At 52.5% G+C, this 13,583-nt stretch overlaps 2 protein-coding genes across 2 annotated transcripts; one reads left to right on the top strand and one right to left on the bottom strand.

The window, feature by feature from the left end:
• Positions 1–4,088: 4,088 nt before the first annotated feature.
• Positions 4,089–5,883, bottom strand: PG998_005879 (serine hydroxymethyltransferase mitochondrial; the record flags this gene model as incomplete). Its single annotated transcript, XM_066872697.1, has 3 exons — positions 4,089–5,227; positions 5,295–5,432; positions 5,493–5,883. The coding sequence occupies 3 exons, from the start codon at positions 5,881–5,883 to the stop codon at positions 4,089–4,091; spliced, it is 1,668 nt and encodes a 555-aa protein (XP_066732794.1).
• Positions 5,884–11,305: 5,422 nt separating this feature from the next.
• On the top strand, positions 11,306–12,349 carry PG998_005880 (RNA recognition domain-containing protein; the record flags this gene model as incomplete). Its single annotated transcript, XM_066872698.1, has 2 exons — positions 11,306–12,039; positions 12,136–12,349. 2 exons carry the CDS (start codon positions 11,306–11,308, stop codon positions 12,347–12,349), a joined length of 948 nt encoding a protein of 315 aa, XP_066732795.1.
• Between the last annotated feature and the right edge of the window lie 1,234 nt (positions 12,350–13,583).

Here is a 13,583-nt window from a genome sequence, read left to right on the forward strand (position 1 = left end):
TCGCTGCATGGCTGTTGCTTAGGCTTGCTCCCCATTGGGTAGTTGGAGGATGGGGGGACCAGTGAACAATATTGAATCGCCAGGAAGGAAGTTACCAGCGCACAGTAGGACGAGGAAGATGTTGCGTTGCAAAGATCCCGCCGTCGCTCGACCGCAACCACCACCTATCGCTTGTCGTACCAAAGGCGATTTGCCCAGTCGCACATCCCGCTGTCGTACACAAAACGACTATGACAAACCACTGATGCGAACATAACTTGTCTGTGATACCGTGGACTTGCTAAAGAGGGTGTGCGGCTGCTCTCAAGCTTGTCGTCCGAATAAACTAAACGGGGCACACCCTTGATAAGATACCCCTTGGTTTGTGCCTTGGGGCCCTGGTAAAGGTCGAGTCTCACGACACTGTGGCAATGTGCTTCTAAGTTGAATGCGCCTCAGCTCAGCGAGCAGTGCCTGGCTGCCTGGCTTCCTCCCCGCATCGACAATTAGCAGGGCCTTGTCAACTATTTCCAGCATTAGGTTCTCCAACGGTTACAGGGACCCTGTGCAGTGGCAGTACCCCATTACCCATCTGTTATAGCCAATCCTTTAATTGATCTGTAATTACACGTATTCACGAAACAGTTCCAGTTATCCTAACCATCCGATGGGCGGTATTCGACACAGGCGATGATGTGATTGCCAACAACCGCTTGTACATGCGCTCTACCCAGGCTTGAATGTACACAAACAGATCAATACAATCCAAAATACAATGCTGAAGCGAAAAGTGAAGGAGTCCGAAAATGTAAACAAATGCGAGTGTGGTTCCCTGTTGTCTCGATGTCAATGGAGGGTATCGGCATGAGGTTGCATGTGATAAGGGTCCTCAGGCTGCCTGGTGACGATCTTATCACAGCCAACGTGCCAGGGTGGCAGCGAAACAGCGTTTCGGAGCCCAATGGGTTAGGCGACTATAAGTGGGGGGGGACTGGCTGCAAGTAATATTGAGCCAAGCACCATCAGGGAAGGAAAGAGTGATGAGTGATCCGTCACATACCCAACAGCCAGAAGGCATACCCTGACGGCGCGGGCGGCTTCATACGGCTCCCGTGTCTGGGAAATCCGGGCGTACTTAACCGTAAATCCCGGCACATTTGCTACGGACGCTGCTGCTTTGTCTGTCTCAGCCGCGCTAGAACGCCGCATGCCATGGATCGTCGTTGTTCGTCGGGCCAATCTCAAAATGCCCGCAGCCCGCTGCCCGCAGAGCCGCCCACACGGCACGTCGGGTAGACGATGGCGATCGACATGGACGGAGACGTGCCGCTGTCGACGTTTTGATATTACGCACAAGCACGAAACAGCGGCCAGCAGCCATGCCAGTAGCCAGGACGGACCTTTGATTCCCTATCTCCACAAAAGAGAAAACGGGCAGAAGGCGGGCTGGGACCAGAACTGGCACGGCGGAGTCTCGCTGGAGACTGGAGACGGGAGAAAGAATGCGAACGATGTGGGTACAAGTGCAAGTTGTACTGTCCAGACCACACGAGTATGGGGTTGGTGAAGGGATTCGATTCTGTACATACCTTCGATCTCACACATCCATCTCGATGCGCGCTTGTCCCCAGGTCCACTCCGCCAGAGAGAGAGTCACCACGTTCTGCACCACGCACGCAGGACCGCAGTGGCATCAGTGAGTGGATGGAACTATGACCGTATCGGCCCTTCTCCCACCGTAGGTGATCTACGTATACATGTTTTCGACAGGTTCCCGAACGAACATCCGTTTGTAAAAAGGGATTGCTATCACGATCCAGAAGCGGTACCGCTATCTTTGTTCCGGGTGTCACTTTCCCATGTGGGCTGCCAGGCCCAGCAACCAGCTCTAGACGAGACGGAGAGCGGTGACGTAGCTGACGAGGGTTTCCGGACCTTTGTGCACGCGCAAGCAAGCAATCGCCGCTTTTTCTCAGTAAATCGGTCATCCTGCGAAGTAGGGAAGTCAAAGTTAGGAGTAAGAGGGAGGGGGGTTCTTTTTTTTCCCATTTGCCTCGACCTGAGTGCAATCAGACCAGCGTTACACCTGGAAAACTAGGAAACGGGTTTCCAGCCACTTGGCCACCGAGTAGGGGGCGCCCATTGCTGTCGCCAGCGGCAGCCCGCTCGGCTCCGTCCCCAGTTTCCTTCGAGAAGGGAGCGAACGGATGGGCAGCAAGCACGCCATGCAACCGTTTACAAAGTCGGGAGGTAAGACATGCCAAGCAGCTGTTGGTTGGCTGGCTGAAAGAGGTAATGCGAGGCTATCAGCAGCAAAGCCCAAAAAAGGCAATGATCGCGTTTTCACAAGCCGAAAAGAAAGGGACGCAGAAAGTGAAAAAGAAAGTGTCGTCGGGTGGGCAGCCGTGCAGCCTGTCAGAGATCAGTATCCAAACTCATGCCGACGTCGAGCACTGGTCGAGTACCAGAGTCTGGCAGGGCAAGGTGTGGGAAGAAAGTGCTCAACTAGACTGTTCGTGGCTTGGATTGCATGCTGACATGGCATGACAAGTCAGATATATTACATGAGGCTCGTAGGATTCGGACCTTCTGTCCACCACCTTTTTCGTTCTTCTTATCGCAAACACCACTCGAGCCACAGCTTTGATTGAGGGCCTGGCAAAAAGGGGCGTGTAATTGGTTCGATAACAGGCCGCACCGTTGCCCCCGATGCTACCACGTTCTGACCTCATCCGGCATCCGTTGCTCTCTCCGTGAGTGACATGCTATGCATCTATGGCTGTTGGTGGCTGGTGTATAGTAGGTTGCTGCATCGCATATATGCTGCAGCCACGCACGCAGCCCAAAGGGAGTGGTGGTTCAGTTCCGGCCATGCATGACGGGCATGTTCCTGGTTGTCTGGGCGAAAACCTGCAAGGATTGCCCATTCCACTTGCCATGTCGCAAGTGTTGCAGCGCGGCAATAAAAGTTCATCTGCAGCGTATTGCTATCATAGGATGCAAACTGGCTGCGGCATGGGAAGGTAAAATCAGTCTATGCTATACAACCCCTCGTGCCCGGGGCCAGAGTCCCCTTGTTCCTGATCTCGCGGATTACGTCCGAATTGGGATTTGAAATCTATTCACAGGCTGACTTACATAGATGCCACTATGTTCGCCGGTCCGACCGACAAGGACCAACCAAGTCTTCGTATGAAATGCCTCAAAACGGCCGCGACTCTGAACAGCGTTTCCCGAGACTGAGTGCCATGGATTATTCTGCGGACACCTACTATACTTGACTATGATTCTAAACCGCAGGGGCATCTTCTTGTAAGAGCAAAACTTGGCTCACGGCGTGCCCCAAATTCGATTAGGTTCCAGGCTGTCGGGCGTTGGGAGGCATGGGTCCCGTAAAATACGGCTGGTACGTAACTCCCGACCGTACGGAGTACAGCAGAAGGGTTTGTGACTGTCGTGGAACATCGTGCCATCTGTGCGTCACCTTACATCTAGACAGAGCCGCCCGACCTCTTGGCTGCTTTGCCGGTGCTGCTGTGTCACCCATGAACTGATTGAACTTGTATTGAGGCTAACCAACCTCAACCTGTGTACGGCATGCTTCTTAATTCGCATGTTGATGATATGATGTTTCTCCGCCTCCCGCTGAAAGCGAAAATAAATGCTTCTTATCCCCCCGGCCGTCCCAGCGGTTAAGCGGTACCGGGTAGGATAAAAGGCATGGTGACATCGTTTGATTATAACAGCAGCAACTGTGAGATGGCATTGTTGTTACCGATGCGCAGGATGACGGCGACGCAATTACTACGACGGCGGCTTATACAGGAATATAGCACATGCGTGAGGAGAGGAGTAACGCTCAAAGCCAAACTCCGGTATCAACTATGTACGATACAAGTCTTCGATAGGCCGTTCCTACAAATTTGCCGTTGCAACTGGAATTGCGACACAGGCGAAAAACTGAGCTCACATTCGAGGCCTCAATGGCGGTGTTGAACCCTTCGTAGCCCATAGTAGGCGAATCAACCTCCCTGTGTCGGTAACGACGAGCCCCTATACAAATCCAAAACCAGTACGTCCAATCTTACTAATGCAGAAAAGGTTGGTTCTTATGATTGCTCATCCCATGGCAAGGCATAGGTACCAACCCAGTCTGCGACCTCTGACCGCAGTTGGACGATTTCCGAATCATCCTCGCCTGTTCCGAGGTGCTCGAAGAAGAACTTCAGCTTGTACTTCTCGCCCTTCTCTTCTGCAACCTTTCGTGCCGCCTTGTCCACCCTCGAGGCGATGGTGACTGCCCGGTCCACAATGTCGGCAACTCGCACAAAATCATCCCCGTTGAAACCACGAGTCGTCATGGCGGGTGTACCCATGCGAAGTCCACCGGGCATCAAGGCAGACTTGTCCCCTGGTACCGTGTTCTTGTTGCTAGCTACACCGACAAGCTCCAGGACACGCTCTACTCGTGCGCCGTCGATTTGCTGGGGCTTGAGGTCGACCAGAACCAGATGGTTATCAGTGCCACCGCTGACAATCTTGTAGCCAAGGCCTCCGTTACTCTTGGACTCTCCCAGGCGGTTCGCAAGAGCCTGTGCGTTTACCATGACTTGCTCTTGGTAAGCTCGGAACTCCGGAGTTGTTGCTTGCTTAAGTGCGACTGCCAAGGCTGTGATGGTGTGGTTGTGAGGCCCTCCCTGGTGGCCAGGAAAGACAGACGAGTTGATGGGACCCTCCAGATCGTACATAACCTCCTGCTTCTTCTTGTTGACCTTGCGCACACCTTTACGGTAGAAGATCATAGCGCCACGAGGTCCGCGCAAGCTCTTATGGCTAGTAGTTGTGACAATATCCGCGAAGGTGAATGGGCTCGGCACGACCTTGGCGGCCACCATTCCCGAGATGTGAGCCATGTCGGCAAGGAGATAGGCGTCGACCTTCTCGCATGTGTCCTTCATCTTCTTATAGTCAATGAATCTGCTATAAGCGCTGGCGCCGGCAACAATGATCTTGGGGCGGTAGAGTTGAGCCATTTCGTCCAGCTTTACGTAATCTATGAGGCCGGTCTCCTCGTCCAGCCTGTAGGGCAGTGTTTCGAAATACTTGGAGATGGCGGAGATTTTCTTAGTAGGTGTTTGGTAGCCGTGAGAAAGATGACCGCCGTGGGGTAGATCCAAGCCCATCAATCGGTCATGGGTGTTCATGAGGGCGGAGTAGACGTATAAGTTGGCCGGCGCTCCGGACAGGGCTATTAGACGTGTCAGTCTACTGCTGGAGGCTAGACGTGAATCAATCATCTTGTCGAGCAAACCTACATTGCACATTGACTCCCCATTCCTTCTCGTCCAAACCGAACGCTTCGAGCGCACGTTGTTGGCATAGCCTCTCTGCTTGGTCGATAAACTCATTGCCGCCATAATATCTTGCGCCAGGGTATCCCTCGGAATATTTATCTGCCTGTGGCATCAGCCAAACCATTCAACCGAGCAAGCTTCTTGGCTGGTGTGTCTTACTTTGCATGGGACTGCCGAGGGCATCGAGGACGGCTTGGGATGTAAAGTTCTCGGAGGGAATTAGGTTGACGAAGTGCTTCTGGCGCTTCTTCTCCTTCTCGATAATGTCGTAGACCGCGGGGTCGGCTTTCTGCAGGTGGGCCGCGAGTAACTTGATAGCAGCGTCAGTATCTTGTCTTCCAACCATAGCATGATCCCCAGAGTTATCGTTAGACGCATTGGTAGTAGTAGCGGAAATGTGTCGTACACTTTGCTGCCCGTCCAGCGAGACCGAAGACTGCGCCCGGCGCGCACCGCTCGGGTTGCGGACTGCTGCAGTCCTGGTCGCCGCTGTCCATCTGGGCAGTGTGCGGAGGGCACATCGAGTGCCTCGGAATGACGGAAGAGACATTGCTACCTGCAAATCAACAAACCAACGAGGGGCTCTGGAGTCAGCTACAGTTCGTCGTTCGACCGAGACCAAGATGGCATGACAAGGGACGGGAGGAGGATGCAATGGGGCTGGGGATTTCTCTTACCAGGGTCATGAATCAATCACAATGCCATACTGCGGCGTATCAGGCGCTTCGCACAAAAGTAGATCCACGGGCTAATCGAGTGGTGGCAGCGACGTCGGACATATGAGAAGCTCACGAACGAGCTATTAATGGAGTCACCGATTACGCTTGCGCGGGCGGGCGAGGGTGCTTAGCGTTTTGGTGGAGGAGCTCCAGCTGCCAGCATTGGTCGCCTATCGCCTGGTCGCCTTGCCGGCAATGAGGGGAGGAGGGAGGAGGGGAGGGGAGCTCGCTCGGAACTCGCTGACTAAAGCCGGCCCATTCAAAGTCACGGTCACGTGTCGATTAGATAGAAGCTCACACCCGCACTTCAAATTTGCGCCTGGCACGCCCAACACTTGACCGATTCTTCCTTTCCTTCCTTACAACTAAAATTGGAAGTGACGAGGCCGTGAATTACCAAGCAACTGTTGCTTCCGCTTCGCGCGGGAGCCATAGCTGACATGTCCCGGCGGCAACTCACCACCCTAGGGACAATTTGAAACCATCTGATCCAATCCATGTTGTTCCGTTTTCTTGGCTGCTTGCTTGAGCCGCGGCTTTCTTTTCGCTCCACATCGCCCCCCGCGACCACGAGGCCACATAAACAAGTGTTCTGGTCTGGCGTGTAGTTCCTGCGTTTAGGTTTAGTTGTAGTATTAGATATGTCCCATTTACGTTGTATAGGAATAGCTGTGATGAGACTGTCGACAAGGTCGAGCGCTGCCCTTGATACACGCAAGCTTGAGCCACCCGTTCACTGGATCTATGTTCGCACAGTGGCTCCTGCGTTTGGTCCGAGACGATAGGAAAGACATAGCATGTTCGCCCTAGTTAATATACTTAGCAGTTGTGGTCTCCAATATAAAGACTAATTACTCAACGGCGAGTCCAAGGATGCATTGGGGCTGGGGACCCTGCCGGCATAACTGATATTCAACCACCCATATAGGTTCGTCGAATTTCCTTACACCTGTATCTATAAGGCTGGTGTTTTGGAGAATCGATTTTAAGGGTGAGGACATTGCCAAGCAATTTGACGAGTACACGTCGATTCAGAACGAGAGTTCGACTGTCACTGTTTTGAATATTGCTGACAAGGCCTCTCCTCTTGGCTGTTTATACCAACGTTCTGAATCTGCATAGCACAGGCCCTTGATATTATGCTAGAGTTGAAAAAGATCTAGACCAAATTATGAGAAAAGCAGCAGCTCTGGTCCATCAACTGACACCTGACACGCCTTCCTGCAATTGAAAGATGCAACTTAAGAACGTAACCAATAGGACATCTAGTCTTGCAAAAGATGACACCGCTGTACTGATTAACTAAAGTATTTATTGGCCGTGAGAGATCTCCAGCAAGACTTAGAGAGTCTAACTGGCAATCTAGCTTACGGCATCAGGAGGGACTTTCAACGAATTTCCCTGAATATACGGCTAAGAATAGTAATAGTACTGCACCCCCTGAGTGAAAGGAATAACTATCAAACTGTCGCTAGCCCATAACCACATATGGCATTGCAACCGAGATTTTCTTCGAGACGGCATATGGCTACCCAGATGCTTCAGGAACCCTAAGGGAGGGCGGCGACGGTGATAGTATACCGGTAAGAAACAGATGACCGTATAGCATGTAGTTCTCCGTAACTCACACTTCCAGGTGGTGAGAACGTAACTGATGATGAGTTGAGTATTCTTTCAACAAACGAGCAACGGAGGTAGGTAAGGTGAAGGTGATAGGAAAAGGTTTGAGGTTAGAGAAGTAAGAATGTATAAGAAGCATTAAGGGGAGGTTATAATAAGGGATAAAGCTACACCCTGGAGAATCCACGGTGAGCTCGCGATTGCACATGAGAAGTATTGGTTGAAAAGAGTTAAGAGAATTTGAACCCGTGATGAAAAGCAGTAGTGGAAAGATGAACGAAATGCCAAAAGATCGGCCGCGAAACCCTGTCAGCTCGGTGTCCTACACATTGCCCAATGTGAGGATCGAACCCGGGGTTGCAGCTTACGAAAACCTCCCCATGCCAGGCGTCCCTGGAACGAGGTGTTTTACTCCGAGCAGTTACCGCTCGGCCATCATGTAACGGGGCTGGTGTTTACATATGGGTGCGAGCTGTACTGCAGAAGAACATGCTGTAATTAGAATTTGTAAGGGTAAGTTAGGTAGGTACCTGTAAATGATCAGGTATCTCAGGTGGCTAGGAGGCAGCTCAGTAGGGTGGCTGGTTGCTGGTCATTCTCCTTCCCTCGCAACACGCCACGCTCACCCCTCAATCACCTAGACAACAATTACCACAGCGAACTCATACCAATAGGCTAGGCTCATGGAAGGGTAGGCTACCGCCATACACATTTATGACGCTCAGTCGTGTAGGATGCTGGCTCTTTCAACTACGTTCGCTCTTTTGAAGCCATCACATCGTCCTGGGGAGGCAGCAACAAGATGATACACCTTACATTTGATAGCATAACAAATTCATATTAACCGTGTGTGTAATCCGTATTCAATTAAGCTTACTGCCGTCTTGCTCTCTTCTATATCTGATATTCTAAAATGGAAAGAATAATCAATACCTCTATTTGCCTCGTGCTGTTCCAGTCGCTATGGGTTTATTGCCATGGGTATAGTAAGCGATGAAAAGCCCGGGGGACATGCAAATAACCCCACCGAGACCATCTAGACCATGAATAACGTCTAGCGGTCAGATATCGCCTATTGGTGCCTGTTTTCGACGAGCGTGGTGGGGTTTTGTCCAGTTTACCTAATAGGAGAACAAAGGACAGATTTCCTATCCCAACGAGGGGTCGCCAAATGTATCGGAAGAGACTGTATATGTGAACAACTGACCGAGAGGGCGATTCTTTCTACTGGCTCTACCATTGACCATAGGGCAAAAGACCCCATTCTACGACCTTGAGCATTGCTCAGGGATCGAAAAGGGAGGGGGTCCATTGGCACCGGGAGTTTTACTACAGAACCCAGGGAACCTGAACGGCTAAGATCAATAGGGGTGGCATGCCGGGGTGGCCGCCGGGGGGCGATCCAGAAATAAACGACGGCGAATGATCCGAGTCCAGAGTGGGATACCTGTCGAAGAACTGGGGGTTGATGCTACCGCATCTACTACATCGCTCCAGAGGAGACAGAGATCTATCAATATCCTCGTGGCTGCTGGCTACCCACCCGTTGGACAGTGTTGTATCAGAGGAAAATATTGACTGGGACCTGTTCTGCGTGCTTCCAGGCCTGGGAAAGCTCGCGTTGGAACTGCCGTCACTGTTGGCTTTTTCACTGGCGCTGGGTTGCATTTCGATGCTTGTTCTTGTGCTATTGATGTCAACATCGTTTGTAACTTGCATGCCAGCTTCCTGAAGCCTCATGTTTCGTTTTTGTAGTTTACGTCCTTTCGTTTTCCGCCAGAGTTAGTCTTAGGAGAGATGGGCAGTGAAAGCTAACGGTGTCACATAGGATAAGCTCTTTGTGCAAGATGGTTCTGTATCTTCCTCCTCTCCGCGGCATCTTCCAGCTACGTCCAGTCCTCATTTTCCTTCCTGAGCGCTTTGTATGCCGAGTTGAACGGACGGCCACACTTCCCTGTGTTGCTAAGTTTCGATTCTGCGTTCGACATATCTGCAATTAGAAATTCGTCAAGACATGGCAATATAGCGAAGTAAAGGAAGACTCCCCCAAAGATCAAAATTATTGAAGGATTATAGTCGCATCTTATAAAATGACTTACTTGCGAAGGGTATCCATGCTCCTAGGCTGTGAACCGTATTCCCCACTACCTAGAATCTAGAAAGAATGGTCCTTGCTAAAATATACATACAATCGATGTGTATGTGCCGCAGTTCGATACCCTTCCCCCTGAGTATTACCGGCCGTTGTTGCTAGTTACGGTATAGGTGATTTGCAAGCCATACTTGACGACAGCAAGGCACCTATACTACTAGCACACGCCATGATAATATTCAGAGACGGGGCAGCTTTCCCCTTTGTCGCAGCGTAAATGAGTACCAGCGATATCATAGGTGATGTGCTCCTATTGATCCTTAATAGACACATGTAATATATCCATACCCCCACGACCACACATCTACCAGTATAAGTAATTTGTCAGCGTCCCACTTTCTATAAATTTTGGATTATATCCTTAAAGTGTGACTTCTGGCGTCTTCGGGGACCGATCACAAGCGGCAACTGCTATTTTACGGGTTGGGTGAGCACTATCACAGGTTGGATCGTACTTATGCCAAGAACAAACCCCCTATTACATGCCCCTTGAGATGTGTCTGTTCTAGTCGAAAACCCTGGCATCATGCTCAGCTTGGTGTTAAAAGATGTACCCTCATAATCTTATTATGGCATTTTCAGTCCTCGATAGCCCCCTCGCGCAGAACATTTCGTAGTCTGCACCGCTGTAAATAGCCCTCTTTTCAGACTCGGACGCCAGGATTAGAGGGCATGTCAAAGCTAGTGGAAGCGCAGAATGCATGCCCATGTTCTCCAATGGCGCTGGATGGCGCAAGGTGCAATCCGTTCATGCCGACCACTAGACACCCCATATTATCACCGCCATGGTGCGATGGTGCGAGGACGACCAGTTTTGCTCCGAACATGTGTGTAAAGTGGACGAGAATTCATGGGCCCCCTTTGACACGTAACGTGCTGCTGCTAGTGCCATAGACTACAGTGGCCATCCACGCTGATCCCGAACTTGAAATTCCGCCGAAAGGTTGGGGGCTGGCGTCGGTGAGAGGAGAAGAGACGAGAGGCCGCGCGACAATGAAGAAGGGCATTTGCAGTGAATACACGATCGACAGACCAAGGACTGGTGTCTTGTCGTAGATCTAGTAGTAGACAAGCGCCCAGCTGAGCAGGCAAAAGGTAAGCCGTTCAGCGCTAACCCGCCCCAGTCCCGGCGTGGCCTAGACCGCTATTGCTATTGCCCTCTCCATTCTTGCTCTCTCCATCCCCCGCACAGAGTTCTGCTCTGGCACGTTCTGGCAATCTGGCTTATCTGCCCTGCACCTGCACCTGCACCTGCGTTCTGCCTGCGCACCTGCGCACCTGCGACCTGCCACTCGTCCACTGCAGCGCAAAAGCACAGACCGCCTCCCACCGCCCAGGGCCCATGCATATGAATGGCCAAAAACAATCCATTGGGCACTTTTTTTTCACTCTTTGGAAATCGAGCCGTTGAGGGAAAATTTCTATCCCTCGCATCCTCCCTCAAGTAGCCTTGCCAACCCCAGCCCAAGTCCCCTAAAAATATGTCTGACCCCGCGGGAAATTGGAGGGACGCCTCCAGCTGGCGGTCCCCGACGGCCGGCGGCAACCCACCTTCGTCCACATGGCGTCAGCGTGACCGCAACCCCGTTAATTCCCAAGGCGGTGCGCGCAACAACAACGCCCGCGGCGACCGCCCGGCTCGCCAGCAGGATGACTCGGCCACGACCCAGGCCATCGCCGAGGGTCGTCGCATCTACTTGGGCAACCTGGTCTACTCGGCCAAGCCCGAGGACGTCGAGGGCCTCCTGGAGGAGCACGGCTGCAAGGGCCCGGACTACAAGAACACCCACATCTCCGTTGACCCCTTCAGCGGCCGCAACCCCGGCTACTGCTTTGTCGAGTTCGCCACCAAAGAGGCAGCTGATGCCGCCATGACCGGGCTCGAGGGCATGCCCCTGTTCGACCGCCCCGTCAAGTGCCGCCCGTGCTTGCCCAAGGGCGCGCCGCGTCGCACCGACAGCGACGGCAACTCGCCTGCTGCGGACGGCGACCGCTATGAGCGGAGGAATGACCGCCCCAGAGAGGGTGGTGCCGGTGGCCGCTGGGGCAACTTGGGTGGTGAGGGCGGTCGCTCCTCGTTCGCATCCAAGAGCTACCACGAGCGATCCAAGGCGCAGGAGGAGGGCCGTCAGGTGTACATTGGCGGACTGGAGCGTATGCCCGACCAGTCTGAGAACGAGGCCGAGATGCGGGATCTTTTCACCGGCTTCTCAGTGTAAGTTTTGACTCCCTATGTTGCAACCCCCTCGCCCTTAGGCATGTGGCGCGTTATGGTGCCATCATGGTCGTGTCCTAACGCGGTGTGTTTTAGTGATCTGGTCAGCAAGAGGATCAGCCCCAAGACGCCATCCGCACCGGGTACTGATGAGCGACGCAACTTCTGCTTCGTGGATTTCTCCACCGCTGAGCAGGCGCAGGCCGCGGTTAACGCTCTTGATGGATCTGAGTACAAGAGCGGCAGCATCAAGGTTTCGATAGCTGTCCCGAGAGCTGAGCGTCAGCCTACCCAGTCCTACCAGTCCTAATGCTCCGCAACTGGGTAACGGGATGTGTGCATCAGTCGCAATGGGTAGAACCGCATATTCATAACTAAAAGGAGCCGTCTACGAGAGAGTAGAAGCTCGAGTTCTGGAGACGGTCGCTACGCCGAGATGATGTGATCGACTTTGGGCATCAGGAACGCCGGTAGATGGCTTCTTTAGGCTACCAACATGTAGGCAGCCCATCCGAGTTCATGCATGCCATCTTGAATAGCTGTGCATGCTGCAAACCGCGCCCAGTCAGTCGCCCTCATGTCTTTTCACGCGTATTTCTCTGGTAAACCATGCGGGCTGCGTTGATATCCGAGCCCAGTTTCGCAAGCAACAGTCTCAGCTACACCCATATAAGGGGATGTATATTGATGACACAGCCCTCGATGAGATGCTTTTAGGGTAAGCACTCCGTGTTGACGACTGTTGAGTTTTGCGGCGACCAAGTTATTGCTACCCGGGCCGTGTTTCACAGCATATGGGGAACGATAGAAGTAGGAAACCCACGCAGCATAACGGTCCAATTATGATAGATGAAAAATAGCAATTGACATTTATGCGAATCGCGACTATTGAAGGCCGAGCGTCGTGTGGCATTCCGCGTTCCTCGCCTATCTGTCACGACCTACCGAATGGCGCGCTTCGGGGTTTGGAATTCGGGCTGAGCGGGTTGTCTCCCACCGACCGACCAACCTCCAACCCCGTTTACTAACTGAACGTAAACGGATGCGCCTGTGGGGACGGCAGCGCCTGCTTTTGCTGTGCGACTCAATTGGCAACTCCGACTAGCAGTCGCTCCCCCTAGTCCATATGGAACGATAGATCGTGGTGAATGAGTCGTGCACGCTAGTCGATTTCCTGTTTATTGGCTTATTGGGGGTCTCTAGTGATTGTCGTGTGGGATTCCACCGCCCACCAGAAGAGGAGCAGAATTGGACGGCATCTTTCGACGACCGGCTTAACGGCACCTCTTGAAACTTAAACCCCCAGGCCTAAGACACTCCAAAATGGAGAGGTGGACGGCCCCGAATGGCGCCGCAAATATGTATTTTATTTTTGGCGCAGACGGTGGGAAGAACGATCGGGAAAGCGAAGGGAGAAGAAAAACAGACAGACTCCGACAGGTGGTGCCGGGGTGGAATAAGCCGAAGGTGGTGCAGTCGTGAAGATGGGGAGCGCAATCTTAGAGGGAGCAGGGAGGAAGATGTCGATGCATTCTTATTTTTAC

The sequence above is a fragment of the Apiospora kogelbergensis genome (assembly GCF_038363985.1).
Source record: "Apiospora kogelbergensis strain CBS 113332 chromosome Unknown utg000003l_segment0_segment0, whole genome shotgun sequence".
NCBI classification, from domain to species: Eukaryota; Fungi; Ascomycota; class Sordariomycetes; order Amphisphaeriales; family Apiosporaceae; genus Apiospora; species Apiospora kogelbergensis.